Below are 21,574 nucleotides of genomic sequence, written 5' to 3' on the forward strand. Positions count from 1 at the left end.
TCCCGTTATATTCAATTTGTTACAAAACACCTTATCCTCTAAGAGCTTCAATAAAAAAATGTTGTACACTCATGTCCAAAATAATTGTCGCATATCTATAACTGTCTTCTTGTAAGAATATAATTTTATAATGATTTTGCAAGGTACTTTTAATACTGACACTGTGTGTATAATCAAGAAATGTATATTTGTGGTAAATTTCATAGGAATATAATTATAAATATGAAAATTATAATGAGCAAAATAAAATGTTGCTAATTGGACAAGAAAATTTTATTTTCGTTTTATCGTTCTTATTTACTACTCTTTTGACATGAAATTTGCCACATACATGTCTTTGCCGATTATACACACACTAACATTATAAGAAATACCGGGCAAATTCGTTGTCAAATTATATTCCTACAACATATTTATAGACATGCGACAATAATTTTGAACATGAATGTACCTCTCTGTCTGGCAAAATTTTAAGTAGGGCAAGAATACGAGACTTTTCACAAAAGTGGAGAAGTTTTAAAAAAATATATACACAATCGGATATACTTGTCCCCGTTCAATAAAACTCAGTCAATTCTTTATTAGTTGAGTTGAGTTGATTTTGAGTTTAACGTTCCGTTCAGCAGCGAGGCTATATGAGACTTGGACCTACTGATTAACATGGAATCGGAACTACATGACCACCCGCCGGGAATAATTAGTGTTGTTGCCAATTTGTTGTTTTGATGCTGGTATATGGTGTAAATCTTCACTCATATAGAATCGAAAGAAAGAAAGGGTTTAGGCACGTGGATTTTCTTTCTCCACAGACGCTACAAATATTATGGGTCTAGAATTAAAGTGAGATACGGAGTGCTCTCGTGGGTCACTGAAGCCACGAAACAAGTATCGTGCTACCTTCTAGATTACTCAAGAACCTAGGTAAGGACTTTTGTTGCCGATTGTATATTTGTTATCCAAAATAAATAAATATATAAAAAGTAATAGAGAACAAATACTTACCACACGGAATGATAACTGGAACTTGCGCTGTGGAACCGCAGTCCCTTGCAGAAACTGGCACTGAGATCGGGCTCGGAGATCTCAACGTATGTCTTATGACTGGAGTTGCTCGGCGTGTATTCTGCAGTAGATTTATTATTGTGCTCGGCGAAATGTTGTATCTCGCCATGTACAACAGTGCGCCCTCAGATGAAAATACTCCTACAAAACATGTTTCCGAAGAACTTCTTCTGGGATCAGGTTCCACTATTTCCAGACACCATAGGTCATTCAAGAGTTCCTACAATATTTAAAGAATAAGCTAGCTGATTATATGGAAGGAGAACACTTCATATTTTGAAAAAATAAACTAGAGTACAAGCATCAAGAGTACCTACCCCGGTCATGGAACAGAGCGAGCGTAGGCTAGTGGTTGGAGTTCTTGTTTCCCAATCGGGAAGATCGGTGATTCTCAACATAACAGGTTTCTCCAGGATTTTCCTCTGTTCCACTAGGCGAATATGTTACTTTGACATATAGGCCCTGGCCAATTTGCTTCCACCTTTTCCATTGTAGACTTATATAATTCCACATGAAATTGGCCTTACAAAAGCTCTATCTGGAACGTAGTTACAAAAAAAAGCACTCTACTCGAGTTGTTGAAATTTTGCCTAGCTCAAAATTCCTAGTTTATTTATTTTTATTTTATTATTATTATTATTATTATTTGCAAAACTCAAAATAAAATTAGAAAAACTCTTCAAATGTAACCTGTAAGGATTGAAATAATAACCGCAATGCGATATTAGTTACATTCTTCAATCGTAGTTTTCAGTACACGCTTAGTTTCGCAACTGGCTTAAATTATATACAGTGATGAAAATTTTCCGATTCATAAAAACATACTCCACTTATTCCTACATCGTTGTTTAGCCGTGATGTGAGGTGGAAAATTTTTCATGAATCGAAATATTTTCTGTCTTGTATGGAAAAATTGAAGAATTTTTTATCAGTCGGAAAATTTTGAACATTTTGAAGCAAAAAGTAAAACAACTTTTTGTGAATCGGAAAGTTTTCTTGCTCTGTAGAAACAAGTGAAAGGAATTTTCATGACTCGAAAAATTTTCATCACGATGTAGAAACAAATGAAAAAACTTTTCATAATCCGGACAATTTTGGATATTGCGTATAGTGATGTTTGGTGGAAAATTTTCCACTATATTTAACCGCACATTCAACTATAAAATTCAATTCCTGTAAAGGAAAGTTAGAAAGCAAAAAATTATTTTCCAATTAGCTTTCGGAAACCAGAAAATTTTCTAATATTTCAAGTTGGGAAGTAAAAATATACATTGTTTCTCTGTGTGTGTATAAAGTGCAGGGAACATACATCGAGTTCGTAGAGAACAAATATCCCATTCCAATATTTAAAATGTAACAAGAAATTGAAAAGAAACCTTTGTGTGAATTTACCAATTTCAGAAACAGAAAATTCCACTATTTTTTCACATGTAGGCCTGCCTATGTAATGAAATAACTACATAAAAGTTCGTTATGAAGATTATTTTTGTAACAGAAAATAAGAAAAAATGATTTTATTTTGTTTAACACTCGTAAATCAATTTCATATGGGTGATTCTCCAGAAAAGTATACCTTTGATGTAACTCAAGCTTATTTGGTTGATTAGGATATTGTAGCATTCCTTTTTACCCTGAAATAATTTTTGACAACTTGTGCTTCCTACGCCGACATATACATTTGGGAATTTTTATCTCGTATTTTAGTACTTTTTCCCTGAAATCAAAAATGTCAACTCCATGGCTTGTAACCGAACACATTTTCAACTATGATTTTGTATGTATTTGCATCCAGAACCAAAAGAATGTTCATTTCTTGTTTTGCTGTGATGGCTGATACAAGGAGAAAGAAAATGTCCATTGGTATGATATTTTTATCTAGTGTAGTTTTTCAGGTATTTAATGTTGAATATCTGTAACTGAGTTGTGTGTCAGTTTCATGACAAAGTAGGTCTTTTTTTGTTAATGCTCTGCCAACATTCACATGACACGTGATACCTACTTGAGAAGAAGCAATCATTTTGTTTGCAGTGTAGCTTAGAAGTGCATGGTTTGTGCTGCTGGTTTCTGCGTTTTCTGCACGTTTGTGCAGATTTCAGGTATGTCTCATTTAGAGCCCGTCAACTCCATAGTATTTAGAAAAATGTAGTTTGATAGTAACATTATATATTGTCTTGTTTTCTATTATAATAGAAAGATTCTTAAAAAAAATATCTATTGATAATGTTCGTAATCGAAAACCAAATTTTAAAAAAAATGCTCAAACATACTTTTGTCAGCTCCACGGCCAGTAGATTTGCATGGAGTTGACACTATACCATGGGGCTGACTCTTTTTCACTTCTGAAATGCAAGTTGTAAATAATATATTTTTCTATATTTATAAACAGATACGGAAATGTAGTTTGGAGCATTAGCGTATCGCCTCAGGAATGGGCATAGGGGAAACGCTTAAATTGTATATCATAAGTAGTGAACTTAAAAGTTTTGATGAAAGCAGAAATAGTTTAGGTGCATCCAATCATTTTCTGCAAAAATATGTATAAACACACTATGAATAAAAAGAATATAACATGAGCAATGAGTGTAAGACGGTATGTAACACCCTCCCACGTAACAGTTGACTGGAGAAGCTCCAAATTCTTACGATCATTTGAATAAACTTAGACCTGGGTTCACAATATTAATAGGCTTATGGTCTTCATGTGATAGATATGATTGATGTGCGAGAGACGGGAGTCTGTTAAGTCTCTGATAATAATTATTTGTGAAAATTTAATACAAAGTTTACTTAGAAAAATTGAAAATTGTTCTAATATCATAAAGGAACAAACTGATACTTAACGAAGTTATACATCTTGTTTCTTTGTAGAATGGGAAAAATTACAAGGCCTTTCAAGAGAGGAGGAGGAAGGAAAGAGGCAGAACAAGTAAGAAGGAACAATACCAAAAATAACCCTATGCTTTACGAAAAAGCGAGAGGAAGAAGAGATAGAGAGGTATCGCAGGCTTCGGCAATCAGCTAAAATTAAAAGTAACAATTGATTTAAATTCATAAAGGTTTCTTTTCAATTTCTTGTTACATTTTAAACATTGGAATGCGATATTTGTTCTCTACGCATTCGATGTATGTTAGCTGCACTTTACACACCTATATTATATATATATATATATATATACATACATATATATATATATATATATATATATATATATATATATATATATACACACACACAGAGAGAGAGAGAGAGAGAGAGAGAGAGAGAGAGACTGACTGTATATTTTTACTTCCCAACTTGAAATATTAGAAAATTTTTCTGGTTTCCGAAAGCTAATTGGAAAATGATAATTTGTTGCTGTCTCACTTTCCTCTACAGGAATTGAATTTTATAGCTGAATGTGCTGTGTGTTAAATATAGTGGAAAATTTTTCACCTAACATCACTATACATAATATCCAAAATTGTCCGATTCATGAAAATTCCTTTCATTTGTTTCTACAGAGCAATAAAACTTTCCGATTCACAAAAAGTTGTTTTACTTTTTGCTTCAAAATGTTGAAAATTTTCGGACTCATAAAAAGTTCTTCAATTTTTCCGTATCAGACAGAAAATATTTCGATTTATGAAATATTATTTAACATGTTCGTACATAGTACTGAAAATTGTGAGCCATGAAAATTTTCAGATTCTTTAAACGATCTTTCACTTTTTAACATTTCTATACATGAATTCAACCAATTTTATGAATACTGAGGAATTGTTACTTGATTACTGATATTTTTTTAGAACGGAAAATTTTCCGGAAAAATATAGCGGAAAAATTTCCACCTCACATCACTAATTATATATTTATCAATAATCACCACCAGAACAAATTATTTTTGAGAAAATATGTTTAGAAATCAGGCATAACAAGTTTTGTTTGCGCTCAATCAAATTTGCTGTAACGGTCTTAAATTGTAATATGAAACAAAAAGCAATGCGACTATCTTCTCAACACTAACGGCAATCAGATCAAGGAAACTCCCGAATTCTTCTTGCTTATTTGGAGTATGTGATATATAGTACGATTATCGTATGTTACGAACACTCTTTAATCGTAAAATATTACAAAGCAATTGGAAACTGGAAATGAATTTCAGTTCTTCCAAAAAGCAGACAAAATAGTAATAAAAGTTTTCTCACCTCTGGCTCTTGAACCTGAAGTACTATCCCAGTATTTGATTGGTGTGTTTTGAGGAATCTTCAGTCAGGAGGGCTGACGCAGGGATTTAAATCCGGGTGTACACGTAATTCTGTATCGTTTACAATTACCCTGTTACCCTTGCTTACTTCCTGGTGCAAAGAGTATCTCAAGAAACGAGAGTGGGGTTTCAAGGATCACCTTTGCGCGATTATTTTTTTTATCCAGTTTAGTTCAACATCTCATGATTATAAACCGAAGCTAAGGGAGACAATAATGAGACGCATTATGATAATGACATGCAGTGGTGCTATTCAGCCAGGTCGCTAGAATGGTTGTAAAAAAATATTTCGAATTTGGAGAACTGTTTGTTATACCCAAACAGCACATTTTAGGCAGTTATACCCGGGAACAGTAAATTTTAGTTTAACTATCTCTCTTTTTAGAAATTCTTACAGCCACAGGGTTAACATATTATCTCTCAGAAGAAGGCATAAGCGTTTATTTCTTAATCTCAAATGCTCAGATATCAAGAATAGGAACTGGGATCACGTGAGTGTAGTGGTCAGGGTTATTTGAAACGCATACACATACCATTATCAACAATTTTCGATCCATAGCTAGATTAAGGTCTTTCCAACACTTTTTGACAACCATCTATCTTTAATAATTCGTTCGAAAGATATTCGCAATGCTACCTAATTTTGTCCCACCACCTTGTATTAGGATGTTGCGTAGGTTTCTACTTGTCACTTGTGGTGTCCAATAAAAACATTGTTTTTCTGTCTACCTTGTATGGTGTGTTTCTTTGTTTCCTAAGAGGCAGTTTATTAAAAAATTAGACGACCACTGGTGACATGGCGAAAGTGGGAGGAAACAGGAGAGCCCCGAAAAAAAAAACCATGCACAAGGTGCTTGTCCATCATAAAGCCCACTTGGCGGGATGGAACCACGGACTCCCTGCGCCAGGAGTGAGCGCTCTACCGCTAAGCCACCACTTCCCTAAAAGTAAATTTAACAGTTTCAAATGTGCAATAAAATATGAATACTTAAATCATATTTAAGTACGAAATCATATTTAAATCCATGTTGAACAAGACAGGCTCTTTGCGAATATGAATTTACTTACACTGCTTCTGGAGTTCCTCTGTTTAAAATATCGATTTGTTAGTGGTGAGAAGTTAGTGGGAATGACTACTCCTGTTGCACGCACCTCTTACATTTTAAACTTTTAACACTGCCAACTCCATCCAGCTTACGTAATTTAACAAATTGGGGCCGCAGAGGCTTAGTAGTAGAGCCTTCAACCTAGGGTAATGGGGTCCTTGGTTCAATCCCAGCTCGTGCCAAGTGAACTTTTTGGTGTAGAAACACCGTGCGCGTGAGTTTTCTCGGGGTTCTCCCACTTTCTTCATTCCACCGTTTCATCCATTTCTCATCATCACGGTTTAGCCTAGCCTAGCCGACATAACCATAGGATGTAAACCTGAAAGCAATCAATTATCTGCTTTACGCAAAGCACGCTTTTGTACGCTCAACTGGATTTTTAATTCAAGAACGTTTTGACAAGAAAATATTAAGGTTCACCTAAACATTTAAGTACCAACTTCTTGAGGGTAGTGGAAATGAGGTAACAGAGTGACATAGATTACTAGCATTACTATCTTACAGGCTTACTTTACTGACACAAAACACCTCAATTCATTAATATTGATAAACAGTATTTGATCAGGTTTACAATAATGTTTGTATTGTATCATTTATGTTATAAACGACCTTAAATATGAATAATAAAGCATAATTTGCAAAAAGATTGAACATAATATTTGGATTCCTCTAATAATATCATAGTACCGCAAATGACAACTGCCTACATCTAAAAAGAAGGGATACCTGGTTGTTCCATGCCTTGTAATTCCCTCGCCCAGACCATATATACAGTCTGGAATCGACTGCCGCTGCGAAATGCCCAGCTCTCGGTCTGGGGACAGAGTCCTGAAGAATATCCATCGTTACGGGATCCCACGACATGTTTGCTAACAAAAAGAAGATATAAATCTGAACATTATAAGATATAAATCTGTGGTCCTTAACTGTGACCAAATACAAGTCGCATGTGAAAGAGAAACTATTTTCACAGAAAAACGCAAATTTCTTTCATTACCAATTCATACTGAACTAAATTTACAAATAACAATGTCCTTGTAAGATATAATGTCTTAAATTGAAATATCATCCCCAAAATTAGATTAGTAAAATGGTTTTAGTTATAAACATTCAAAGAGTTGAGTTGATTTTGAGTTTAACGTCCCGTTCAGCAGCGAGGCTATATGAGACGTGGACCTACTGATTAACGTGGAATCCGAACCACATGAGCTCCCGCCGGGAATTGAACCCGGGTCTCCCACGCCAAAGGCGCGTACGCTAACCGCTTAGCCACGGAGGAGCTCAAAACATTCAAAGAATCATATCCAAAACCCATCCTCATTGAGACTTATTAACATTTGAGAATGAAGTTTCATAAAACAGTAAATATTTACTCCTTCCGTTTGAGAAGCTTCAAGTTAAACTAAGCATAACTGAAGCTAATTAAGGCTCGTGGTTTCCATATTACGCCTTCGAAGTTGTGTACTTCCTCGCAGGGTTCTACAAACCCGTTTCAAGTAACACCGATTCAATCCATTACATTTATGCTCTGTAACCAAATTTTATTGACTACTGGGAGTCGTCTTTCTACTCTTGCTCCCAGCGAGAAGCAAAATGTTTTCTCCCAAGGCATGAAGTAAAAGACAAGTAACCGTGTCTAAAGCTAAGTTACCATGCTGCAAGAATCTTTTAGCTGTCATTACAAAATCTTGCAACCCCATCTTTCTATTTACTATTTACACATTACAACTTTCTGAAAGCAAGAAAGATATCTCTACCCATGCAGCACTGCACTCTAGTGGACAAATAGTGAACCTTCTCATCCAAAACATGTTTTGGCGTGCTTAACCTCCCCGTCTAAAAGAATCCGTCATTTCAGAAGTGGAGAAACTGTTTTTCTCTTTATGTCAGTGGGAGGGCGATTGCGGGTAGCAAGCAAGACGACCCAGAAAGTTGCACATGGTTTGACTCCTTGCAAGATGAAAAAATTGTTGCATATCACTTTCAAGATTAGGTTTACATGGATAAATATTGTAGGGTAGCAAGATTTTTTTTTAACGACAGCTACAAGATTCTTGCATCATGGCAACCCAGCTTTAGACACGGTTACTTGTCTTCTACTTCATGCCTTGGGAGAAAACATTTTGCTTCTCGCTGGGAGCTAGAGTAGAAAGACAACTCCCGAGACATCAATACACTTCTTCATAGGAAATTAATATACTTGAGAGAATAATTTTCAATAAATCACGAAGGTCAAATCTAACGACCGTATGTATATTTGCAAAATTTGAAAACAAAAACTACACAGAAAGGCTTTTTAAATTATACGGAAATATAGTCCAATTCACAAAACTTTGGTTATGACGACGTGCCACTTGTAAAAATAAATAATGCATATACTAGCTGAACCTGCGCTGTCTACTCAGCGCATCGTTCTCTTATGACTACGAATCTCCTTCCCACTGTGAATGTCTCCTTACCCACACAAATAAAGGATAGGAGACTCACAAAGGAAGTGAATTGCTATGTATAGATGTTGAAGTGAGTTTGTAGCAAATTTGTAGAAGTAACACCATACCAAATGGAAATATTTTTTCTCATAAATCCATATCCATCCGAGTACCCCTCATTGCGTCTCTTGAGGCCTTTGAAGTTGCCATTATGCAATAGGTTTTGCCATTCCGATTTAAGCAAAGCGCCTGCAATGACCGTCAACCCGCCATACGTAACTTCTCTACTGTTTGACTAACACCGTAGTTTCGGCCTGCAACAAGGTTAATCTTATGGACTCAAAACGGCCCTTAAAATGTCGAATAGAACAATAACGACACGGTTTTTGAAAATTTGTATGAACTGGACAACCTCGGCAAGATGTGGAATCGACCAGTGAAAACGGCACGTTTCTAGCATTTGTGGTTTTTCGAGATCTCATTGTCGAAAGGATTGGGGACAAACATATAAACCTAGCATTTTAATATATTCGTTGCCCGTTATATAAAAGTTTCACTTAATTTCAGGTCTTCTAGTCGAGGTGTTAACCCACTTACGGTTGTGTCCCACATAACCATGTAAACCACGTAACATTGTATTTCACTTAGGGATGTTTTCCACCTAGCATTATAAATATTCCACACGGTATTTGCAGTAATCATGGATACCCGTATCCAAACCAGCAACAGACAGCGTAGTTCCCTTTCTTAGCACGGCGGCGCTGCGGAACTACACCGTAATTATAAGATTTTTTTTTTTTTAACAAACCTTTCTTTCTCTGCTCCCTGCCTCTATAATTCTATTCAAACATTGTTACAGATACACAACACTGACCTGTCTGCGCGCACTACACTCACTCACAGGCAGGGTTTGAAAAAAAAAGTTAAAAAAAAAAGCCCAATCCACCTGGGCCCATATGGGTTTTTCGGGTATTTTCAGGTTTAATTGGGTATTTTCGAAATATCCAAATGTCTTTGGGGTAAGTGTTAGAATGTGATTTATAGTTCAAGACTGTTACTGTCACAACTTGCAACAATTTTATTTTTATTGCTGTTTACAAAAAATGGCCGCCATTTTGAAATTTTACGTTAGACCGCCGCCAAAGTATATACAGCTAATTTAGAGTGTCTCGTGCTTCTACTTTGAAAATGTCAATTTAAAAGAAAAGAAGTACGCATGGTAGCGTGGATACCCGCTATTTTTTTAAAGGCCGCCATTTTGAAAAATTTTACGTTGGTATGTCGCCAAAATCTATACAGGAAATTTAGTGTGTCTTGTGCTTGTACCCTGAAAATTTAAACTTTAAAGACTGAAAATGGTACCTTGTTGTATGTGTGGTACAGGCAGACGAACGAACAAATGTAGATCGAATCATCTCAGGAGCCTCAGTGACATTCACGAAATGTTTTGTCGAAGTTCACTTTCGATACTTTGTGCGTTCAATTACGGGAATTTCCCGAGCACTTTTTTTTCTTTTACTGTACATCGAAACTTTCACTAGTACGGAAGTTCGAATTCAGCACTTGAAATAGTAAGCGTTACGTAGTCTTCGGAACTCCGAGCATTAAGCTTCTTAAATTTGACAAGAATTTTTACGCTATTGCTGGTGTTGATTCTACAGAATGTTTATTTGAAGAGTAGCGACAAATAACTGAACTAAAATTCTGCTGTTGGAAAACCAAATTTTTCTGAATATCTGTGTTACCATCAAAGATAAAAAATAATACTACTGTTTTACTAATGCATTACATATTTACTGGTAGTACCGGCACCTACGGCCTTAAACCCGTATGAGGGATAACGTCCCTCGGCGTCGCCGATAACGCTAATATAAAATTGTATGATTTACTTCAAACAGGGTATAAGCATAATAAATGCAAAAATTTGTTCTATAATTATCTCAAGCTAAAGTCATTTTTTTAAAAGTTCATTCAGAACTTTATAAAGGTCTTATGTTGAATGTTGTTATATACCTTAACGTGAAAGCATCTAATTTACCCAAGGAAAGTCCAAAATCTGATAAAAATCACTTTTAATGTGATCACCTTAGTTGTAGCAATAATATACTAACAAAATGCTTAGAAACCCGTTTTTTTTTTTTTTTTTTTTTTTTTTTTTTTTTTTTTTTTTTTTTTTTTTCCGGGCTGGGCCTACTTGGGCAAACCCTGGTCATAGGACATGGATCTGGAATCAGTCTCGCTCCTCGGCGCGGAGCATAGGATCTAGATTCACCCGGCAGAAGCCTTCATACTGCATTTGTATGCATTAATGGTACTACTAGTAATAAATCAGCGAATACGTACGTGGTGTTTATCGTTGTTTCCCCTTTTCCCAAATTTACTCGAAAACTAGAAGTTTCGCCCATACATGTTTATATGAACTTTTTTCATGTATTAGTCACGTACAATCACCTACCGCAGTATTTGCATTACCTCCCATTACACCCTGTATACTGTTTAATTGTGAATAACTCAAACAGATTGACATAAATGTCTGAATTTTGGTAGCATTATAGTTTATTGTTTGATGATTTGAGTAGTGCATCCCGATAATGCTTTCATTTTGTAGATTGCATGAGTGAAGAAACATGGCTGCAAGGCTGACATTTAAAAGGAAGATAGTCTTGAGGTGGTACATGAAGTACGAAACAATGGTGGAATAAATTTGGAACACAACCACAGCCACATTTAATAATTGCCCAACTGTAACTCGTTTGTATTGCAGATGTGCACAAAAACTGTGCACAATAAATCCTGATAACTCCCTTGCTGTCTTAGAACAATTCATTCGCTTAACACAAAAGTCTGTGAGAGAGCTGTATCAACTAATGGCATTCTGTCTAAGCTCAGAAGCGAACAAATTTCCATTTTTACGCATGCCGTATTTTAATACTACAAATGAGAAATAAGTACGACGGTTTTCATCTGAATAAATAAGTCTTACTCCCTGTTTACGAATTTTCGGAAGCACATACGTAGAGCCTGTGAAGCTAGTATAAGTCGCACAAGTATTTGTTGCATTTTGAGGGCTGCAAAGTGGAGGGCCTACATTCTACAAATTGCTGTACGCAATAAACGAGAACGACCCACATCGAAGACGGGTAATGTGAGTGGTTTCAAAGCACGGTGGACTACGACGAAACGTTTGCAAAGATGATCGTGTGGTTCGACGAGGCCACACTCAAACCCAATGACACAGTAAACAGATAATTGTGCTTACTGTTTCGCTGTCAATCCGGGAATCCACGCGAACAAAGCTGTGAATTTACCAGGGGTGAATGTGTGGTGTGGGTTGTTTTATTGTAGTTTGATTAGATCGTTCTTTCACGGCACAATTACCGGTGAGGTCACAGTTCCTAGACATCCATTCTGCGTGCTATCAGAGACCTCTGTGTGTATGCAAGGTATTATCTCTAACAAGATGGTGCTGCACACCACTACCATAATTTTTTCATGGACTTTCTCAATGAAAATCTATCCGAACGATGGAAAAGTCGAAGAGGGTTTGTCTAATATTCCCTACGTTCTCCAGATCTCACTCCTCTAAATTTGCTTATGAAGAACTGTCAAGTTTTTATAGACAAAAGATTCGTACACTGCATGACCGACGAGCAACAGTTTGGCGGCATCACCAGTGTATTGAGGCTGACGGCCAACACTTTAAACACAAACTAATGTCAGATTTCCATCACGCATTGCAATACAATAACAGAACATTAAACTGTAACAGTACCAAAAATCAGACTTCTCCGTCAATGATTTGAAAGTTATTCAGAAGTAAACAGTGTATGCATTTTTTTGGGCCACTCTATATTAACTGTATTTTCAGTTTCTGCTTTTCGTAGGGTCATTTTAACGTTATGGCCAAATTCTGACAACTAAATACCAGAAACAAAAATATTTATCTGAGAAAAAAAAAAATTATAAGAACTAACATATTTTTCTTTTCTTTTACTTATGCATGTACTTACCGAGATCTACGCACATTAATGTGTTTGTGCATGTCCAGTTTTGTTCAGTGGATACTTCGTACCTTTTACAGGGTACCCAACCTCCAAATATAAATAACCGGGAATCTATTATGCTTGCAGTATGATGGGATCTCCCCAATGGAGGAGTCCCATTAATAACTGGTCTGCTCCAAACCATCGACTCTAAAATCAAAAACAAAAGTTATCATAAACAGTTTATTCTGCAACCTCCACAACAATTATACATAATCGCATATTTAATCTGAACAAAAACACCAGAGGTGCAGAAACTGCACCCAAGTTCATCAGCCTCAAAAACTGTTGAAATGAGGATGGCTTGGTCACTGCACGTAAAACAAACACGAACTTGGCGCGAGGTGTCTACCATATTCGAAAACAGAAAGATGTCTGTTTCTAAGTTTCACGATCGGGACATTTCAATCCTAAGGCTGGTGGTAGCCCCCAAATCCACCTCGCTCACAAGCTGCATCCTTAAGGCTTGTCAATATCATTTTCCTTAACATCTCGTGGAGGATTATAAGCTTTTCTTGTCTGGATTTCGAACAACCTTACTGCAGTATATACGTGCCTTAGCCCATTAGCGAAATTAACATTTCTAAGGCTGGTGGTGGCCCCAAACCCACCACCACTATTCCTAAGGCTCCTTAACATTTTCCTTGACATCTCGCGCCAAGTCCCAGTGTTCGTTTCAAATGCAGTATCCAAGGAACTTGGCTCATCCATCCTCATCTCAACATTTTCTGAGGCTGACGAACTTGGCTACACTTTTTGCACCTCTGGTGTTTTTGTTCAGATTTCATTTCTTTTTGGAGTTCACCATATCAAAGTATATTGGGACTCTCAATTGTGGCATATTGTTGGATTTAAATTTAGACCTGTACATTTTAAAAGGAGTCATAATGTGTCACATGCAATATTAGTTCCCAAGGGCTCTCCCACCGGATATCGAACCCAGGACTCTGTGCAACAAAGATGCACATACTAGTCACTAAGACTAGCGGGTGCGGTTTCTTCTATTAAATATCTGTCAAAATTCTGTCCAAACGAAATTCTAATTCATCTACCCAAGCTACAAAATCACGACCACTAACATCTCATTTTTCATTACCTAAATACGAAAAGTGTCAACAGGGTCCCAAAACCTTTGATGCTGAATTCTCGATGCTACATCACAAGACATGGCTGCTGTTTACAACATTGCAAAATTATGGAGTTCATTACGTGACGCGCATGTTGCGCAGTTTCATACCATTCTCGGGTTTTCTTTCCAATGATATACACCTTTCAAATAGCTTGTAAACTTAATTATATTTGCCACCAACATATCCTACATGAACTACCATAAATTAAAGGGTGCTTTCGGTTGACGCTGAAAGTTGAAATTTGGCTTGATTGTAGCTTTCAGGGACTAACAGACAGGAAAATTGCCAAAAGTGAATATTTTTACTTTTAACGGGCTCTAAATGGAAGATGAAGATATTCCCCATGTTATTTAAATGGGTCTTTTTTGGACCTATAACCTCATATTTTAGGTTCTTGGAATTGGAATACAATGTTGAAATTTGGTATGCTTGTATGTTTTCGTTAGAATTATCTAAGTAAATCATTAAAAATAAAAATTTCCAACTTTAGAGTGGTTTTATGGGGAACTGAAAAATCTTTCCCATGTTATTTATATGGAATGTCTTCTACATCCCAAAATGTTTAGGCACTTCCGGCACGATTAGAATGAAATTTAGCATGATTGTAGCCTTCCGGGACTAACCTACAGGAAAATTGCCAAAAGTGACTATTTTTAATATTTAAGGGGTCTATAAGGGGGATGATGAAATTCCCATGTTATTTAAATGGGCGTTTTCTTGAGAACCAAAATCTTACCTTTTAGATAGTTAAAATGGGAAGAGGAAACTTGAAATTTGGTAGAATTGTGAGTTTAAGAGGTGCGATGCCGTAGGTCGAGCAAAGACGGGGGTGGGGGGCGAAGGCCCCAGCTGGGCAAATTCAGGAAGTATGAAGAGCAAATGAAACGAAATTCACTGTTGTTGCAAAGGCTGGTAAGAGATGCGAAGCCGTAGGCCGAGCAAACGGGGGATCTGGAGGCGAAGCCCCCAGCTAGCCAAAGGCTAAAATGAAATGAAATCTTTGAGTTCTACGTCCAGCGATTATGCCGGTGAGGCTAAAGGAGACGATGATGACGATTAGTGAATGAAATGATGAAATGAAGAAAGTGGGAGGAAACGGGAGAACCCTGAGGAAACCCACGTACACTGTGTAGCCAAAGGCTAGTCTCATATAAAAGTCGGAGAATTGGATTTCTCATCTCCTGAAAAACTTCATTAATTCTAAATATATCCACCTCTACATTCTCTTATCAATTTAATTTTAATATCTATTTAATACCAATGACTGCAATAAAGGAAAAATATTCAACGAAAATATATATAAGCTTTCCTTGCCTAGGTTTCCAACCATCAAATTTACGGCAGTATATACGCGCCTTAGCTTACTCCATCACTCGGACAAGTGACAACATTATCACTATGCACATAATTGGTTTAATAACGTAATCGTTCCAGGTTTCTGATCGTAAGGATAGTTTTCGCCCATTAAAATTTTCCCATACCAAATTCCTCAAATTTCATACTCAAGTCATTATAAGGTACCTCTATATAGAGTTTCACGTTTCTATAGCAATGAAAAATACCTAATCAATGTGATGAGTGAGTGAATAAACCGATTTATGCTTGACTAAGGAGTTTTTCGCCCATAAAAAGTTTCCCATAGCACATACCTTAAATTTAAGAGATTTTCCATACTCAAGTCAATATAAGGTACCTTTATGCAGAGTCTCACTAGGAAGTACATAATCAATTTGATGAGTGAGTCAGCGAATCAGCGAGCCTGAAAACTGCATATTTTAGGTGCCCTGTATTCGAATATGGATGAAGCAAGGAATGTAAGATTTGGTATATGAGCACATCTCTCTGATATCGCTTTAATTTCTAAACCTCATTTGTACCCTTAATAGAATCGTTTTCACAGAGCCTCGAAATCTGCGATTTTACCCAAACTTGTGGATCGTGTATAACATGTTTATGGCAGTGCAGGCCAGTTTTCATTTCCTTCGAATTTTGTTCGCGAACTTGGATGTCATGCGCTGCCGGAGTCTTTATTGTCTTGTTCGTAATAGACTACTTCATGCACAGTCTCAAAAGTTATGGAAGTTATTTCCAGAACACTGTAAGTTGCACCTCCTCTCCCCCTCTCCCCAAAAAAAAGTACGTACTAATTTGGCAATATCTTGTGAATAAACTAAACTCAGTGTTGTACAAAGAAACACTAAGAACTTCGTAGCATTCGAGTGTAAGAAATTTCTACTCCTAATAAAACCTCGAAATTCTTCTTTCTGAATCAAAATTATAGATTTGGCAACTGTGCTTTCATTGTTTAAAGCAACTTCTACTGGTAGTTTTGAGGTAATATGTCTTCAAAAATTGCGACTAAGTCAGACCATGTGAACTCCGATTGATCATCTAAGCAGTCTTGAATGAAAATTATTTTGCATTGAGATCATATTCGAAAATGTGCTGCAAAATCCGGTGAAAAGAAACTGATAATCTTTCACCACCACACTCCTAACCTACTCCGAAGAGTCCTGGATCCGCCCTTGATTGAGATGGTAAACATAACTTTCTCATATGTCTAACCTGTCATTTAGCATGGTTTGGTAATAAAGAGATTACAGTATTTCTGCCACATTTTGAAAACTATTTAAAAGAAATATACCCAATGTTGCATTGGGGGCGGAGGGGAAGCGGTTAAAGTTTCAAGTGGGGCGGGCACCTGACAACGAAGGTTCCTTATAACCAGTGAAATTCAGGGAAAAAAGCACTAAATTACGTATTAAAAAAAAAAAAAAGAAAACATACAAAATACATTTTCAGAGTAACTCTTACAGCCATTGCGTTATTATAAAATTAATGCTACTACTGAAACTGATTAGTGAATATGTATTTGAATAACAAAACGATTTGCATACGTTTTTCAAAGTATCAAATTTGAGAAGAACGAAGTTTGTCCTCCACTATTATCTCATTGCTCAAAAATACCAGTGATGAAATAATTGGCCGGAAATTACACGACCGCTCCTTACATCAATTCATGAAGAAGATGAGTAACAATATTAGGTACCTAAGTTCAGTATTAACAAAAAACACCCAACCTCTTGCAACCATAGGTTGCACATTATAATACTTAGAATTGAAATAAAAAATACAGCTGGTTAAAGAGGATTGCCTTTGTCTGAATCCCATAACAATACAGGGCTTTTCAGATAAAGAAGGGGGGGGGGGGGAAACAAGACCGTACATCTGATATGTTTGACCTATAACGAACTTGTGCTTACAGGCTAAACTCAGTCCTCTGAAAATCGACAAATGATTATGTATTACAGACAAAAATAACACAAGGCTCCCAAGTTTCAAAATTATACTGTGTGAAAGCAGTTAGTAGAATTAATTCTTTGTCACCTGATAGCTAGAATCAGAGAAATTCAGAGAAAGTTCAAGGGGAATTTCTGTCCTCATAAATAAACGTTGTGAATTTATTATGTGCTGAAGCAATGATACTTATGCTTACGCTACCCATACGTTGATGTTTTATTAATACTTCTATTACAAAGATACTTCAATACTTCCATTATATTTTACCGAAGGGCTGGATTTAAATAGTGAAAATGAAGGATTGTAAAATTAATTTTTGGGCTCCCGCCGGGAACCGAACCCAGAACTACGTACAGCAAATGTACATGCGTTAGCCAATAGACCAACGGAGAGGATTTCCACAATTCTCGAATGGAAACATATCAGATTTTTTTCCCCTGGCCAAAACTCGAGAAAATAATTTGTCAACCGATAAACATACACTTAAAAGCATCATCGTGAGCCTTAACTTGATTTGAACTTACAAGGTATTGCGCAAGTCTAAGCTATCAACCCTACATTAATCACCTTGTCACTGACATCGTCATTCCTGCGTTTTACAGGTTGCTCCTGTTTTATGAGATCAAACAAAACGTAATCAATTTTTTTATACAATCTGCTTAATACAGGTAGAAACTCACTGAATTGTCAATTGTGCTATGTTGTTCTTAAACTTAAACTGCTGATTTTCATGCATTATACACAATACATCTACATAACTGCAGGAATGGTGAACACCATTCCTTTATTCAATAACTATATAAAACTTACGGCGTTCTTTATTAAGCACAAACAGATAAGGGTACGTATAACATCTAAAGTGCAACTTTTAAAAACCGTTAGATATACTACAGAGTAACACTGTCCGCTCTCCTGTCCTATCACGCTTACCGTGAAATAGATCCAAACACAACAGCAGCGTCCTCCGCCAAAAACCGCACTAATATCCTGGCCCGATCAAAGAAATAAGTAATTAAAATACAAGAAAGGAAAAAAAAAAAAAAACATCCACACACAAGCTAAAATTAGATTGCATGCAAACTCTGAAGATCTTCTAAAAATAGCAGCAGTCCAGCGAGAAAACGAGTGTAGTCACCAAGGAGCAAATGCAGGTCTTCCGGAAACGTGTAATGTGGTCGATGCCAAGTCAGAGCGGGGCAATCGACAAGATGATGAATATATACATAAAACCGAACTGCAACTCCGCGTAAAAATATGGATGCGTCAAATGACTGTCCAATACGCAGCCGAGTTAAAAAGTATTTCTTCTCGACGAGACTGTCGGGAACTAGAGCTCCAGACTCCTAAGCGTGGTTTAATGGCACGCAATTTGTTGGCATGTGCGAGATCCCATTCCGAATGCCATTGTTGAAGACGAGATGTGAACACCGAGTAAAAATTAGTGCAAGAGAGGGGCGTCACGAGTGCAACACCATGAAGAGCTGCATGCTTTGCTACAGAATCCGCCTGCTCATTTTACCAGGAGTGCCAACATGTCTAGGAAGTCAACAAAAGTGGACTACTGAGCCGCCACCAAGTAAGGAATGGCATTTTAACAAAAAATGTTGAACAAGAGGATGCAAGTGGAAACATTACTAAGGCTGGTAAGAGCACTATGGGAATCAGACAAGATCAGAATATGGACAATGTTGTGTGACATAAAATCTAAGGCTTCAAGAATAGCCAGCAGCTCAGCACTGAAGATGGATGCAAACGAAGGGAGTCGGTAACGATAGCGGGCAGGGCCAAAGACAAACCCACAGCCAACAGAGTCCCCTCGTTTCGAGCCATCTGTATAAAAGTGTGAGAAGTCGGCATAGTGTTGTAACAGAGCGAAACTCGCTGATATTGGTCATCAGTCGTGGTAGACTTACTAGAACTCGCCAACTGAAATGATATGTGAGGATAATGGAGCTGCCAGGGTGGAACGGGAAGAAAACTCAATGTATAAAAATCTGGTAGAGCAAGAGCTAATTCATCTAAAAGTTCTAATGCACGAATACCAAAAGGTCAGCTGACACGAAGTCGTGCCGCATAGCGACGATAGGGATCACACTTCAACCGACACTAGCGACGATAGCTTCAAGAACGAAAGAAGGATGACTAGGAAGTCCTTTAACACGGAGAAGTACTGTATGATCGGCACCCCAAGAACAGTGAGAAAGGACTCGCAAAATGTTGATCGCTCTCAAGCAAATATATTTCATATCCAGTACATGTTCACACCAAGTTAGTTTACGGTCAAATTGTACGCCAAGAAATCGAACATTATTAGGAAACGAAAGGACAGTTCCACGAAAATAAAGGTCAGCATCTGAAACAGGTACGTAACCGACAAAAATGTACACACTTGGTTTTCTCAACGGAAAAACGAAACAGTTTGCGGCGTTGTTCAGGTGTATAAACGATTCAAAATAAGTTGGAGCTCGCGAGTACATGTACGAAGGTCCCGGGAAATACAATAGATGGTAAGGTCAACATAAAAGGCGGCCACGAACAGGTGTTATGAAACATGACATTATTGATGGCAACGGCAAATACCGTCACACTCAGAACACTACCCTGAGGGACACTATTTTCTTGGATGAAGCAATCAGAAAGAGTGGAGCGAACACGCACTTTGAAATGATGTTCGCCTAAAAACTGTTCTAAAAACAAGGCCATAGGGCTACGTAGTTCGCAGGAGTGAAGCTGTTGCAGAATTCCAAAGCGCCAGGTAATGTTATGCGCCTTTTCAAGGTAAAAAAAAAAAAAGACAGCCATTAAATGCTACCCATGACAAAAAACATCTTGAATAGCAGTTTCCAGATGGATAAGATGGTCGGTGGTCGAACAAAATTGACGGAATCCACATTCTATGATTATGCCGGTTAGGCTAAAGGAGACGGTGGTGAGAAATGAATGAAATGGTGGAATGAAGAAAGTGGGAGGAAACGGGAGAACATCGAGAAAACCCACGAACATGGTGTTTGTCCACCACAAAGCCCACACGACACGAGCTGGGATCGAACCTGGGACCCCAAGCAACGGAGGTGAACGCTCCTACTACTGAGCCAACGCGCCCCCCACCGATAGCTGGAATTGCAAGTTGAAGTATTACCTGGTTTTGGATATAATGTTCTCGCCGAACTACGGGAAAGTGACCAGCTAGCCAGGGATGATTAAATAAATTCATTAAAGAAGTCTTCCCATGAGGGGGTAGATGGCGTAACAACATAATGAATGTTATCAGGACCTGGAGCAGTATCCTTCGTAGTGGATAGCACATAGTCGAGTTCTGCAGCAGTAAAAGGTGAATTATAGGGTTCCACATGGCTAATGTTAAACGATAAACGTGTACGTTCAGCTTGTTTATAGGATTAAGTCCACAGAGTAGTGGGTAGAGATGGAGGCAAAATAACTACCTAATTCATTCGCTATTTGGTGTTGATCAGTGACCAACATCTACGTAAAGGACTGGGATAGAGTGCGGTTCATCAGAACCCTGCAAACGGCGGATTTCCCACCAAACAGCAGCCATAGAACTAAACGTGGTTAATGTAGAGACATATTCACGCCAACACCGATGGTTTGTATGTGTAATCAAGTAGCGGGCCCGGCTACCAATTATAAAATCTGACATCAACTTTTGTGTATTGTGGCCATGTGGAGTAAATATACAAGTCATGAGGCATTTATATTGGTACCATGGGTAAGACGATACACAAAACAAGTGGCACGGTGTCATCAAGAAGACTTGTGGTCTCAAGGTAGTCAAACTGTTAAGGCAACCGTAGGAAAGTAAATCAAGCTAAGTTCAACACAAACGAACCACGATGTTAAATTTGACATACTATGATACAACTCTAAAACAGATTTCTTTTGGTTGCATGGTCAGGCTAATCGCCTTTAGTTCTGGACGCTCGGGTTCTATCCTCGAGAGTGTATCTGGTTTGGATTCCACGTTAAGAAAGTCACCCCATATAGTGTAAATGATGAGAAGAGATGTTGAAATTTAAACATATAAAACAAAAGCTAGAAATTATGAAACATGCTACTTAATTTGGAATTAAAACGAGACACACCGAAAGTTGAATTAAAATAATTCATTATTATTCAAAGTAAAATGGGAGCGAATTTTCATTTCGTGAAAATGTTGTTAAACCAAAAGGTACCGTTACAATTAGAACAACACAGCGCCTTAAATCACAAGAGAAATAAGTCAAAATGTCGTATATGATA

At 37.3% G+C, this 21,574-nt stretch overlaps 1 protein-coding gene across 4 annotated transcripts in view; it reads right to left on the reverse strand.

Annotated features, from left to right (window-relative positions):
* The window catches only part of LOC145687813 (host cell factor 1-like), a 127,549-nt gene that overhangs the window by 81,145 nt on the left and 24,830 nt on the right, over window positions 1-21,574 (reverse strand). For all 4 annotated transcript variants that reach the window (XM_081761236.1, XM_081761238.1, XM_081761237.1 and 1 more), the window contains exons 5-7: window positions 12,852-13,034; window positions 7,139-7,281; window positions 1,003-1,282 (exon numbers count right to left, since the gene is read on the reverse strand). In XM_081761236.1, coding sequence (XP_081617362.1) covers window positions 1,003-1,282; window positions 7,139-7,281; window positions 12,852-13,034 — 606 coding nt within the window. The remainder of the gene's footprint in view (window positions 1-1,002; window positions 1,283-7,138; window positions 7,282-12,851; window positions 13,035-21,574) is intronic.

Source organism: Thermobia domestica, chromosome 6 (assembly GCF_964235325.1).
Source record: "Thermobia domestica chromosome 6, izTheDome1.hap1.1, whole genome shotgun sequence".
NCBI lineage: Eukaryota > Metazoa > Arthropoda > Insecta > Zygentoma > Lepismatidae > Thermobia > Thermobia domestica.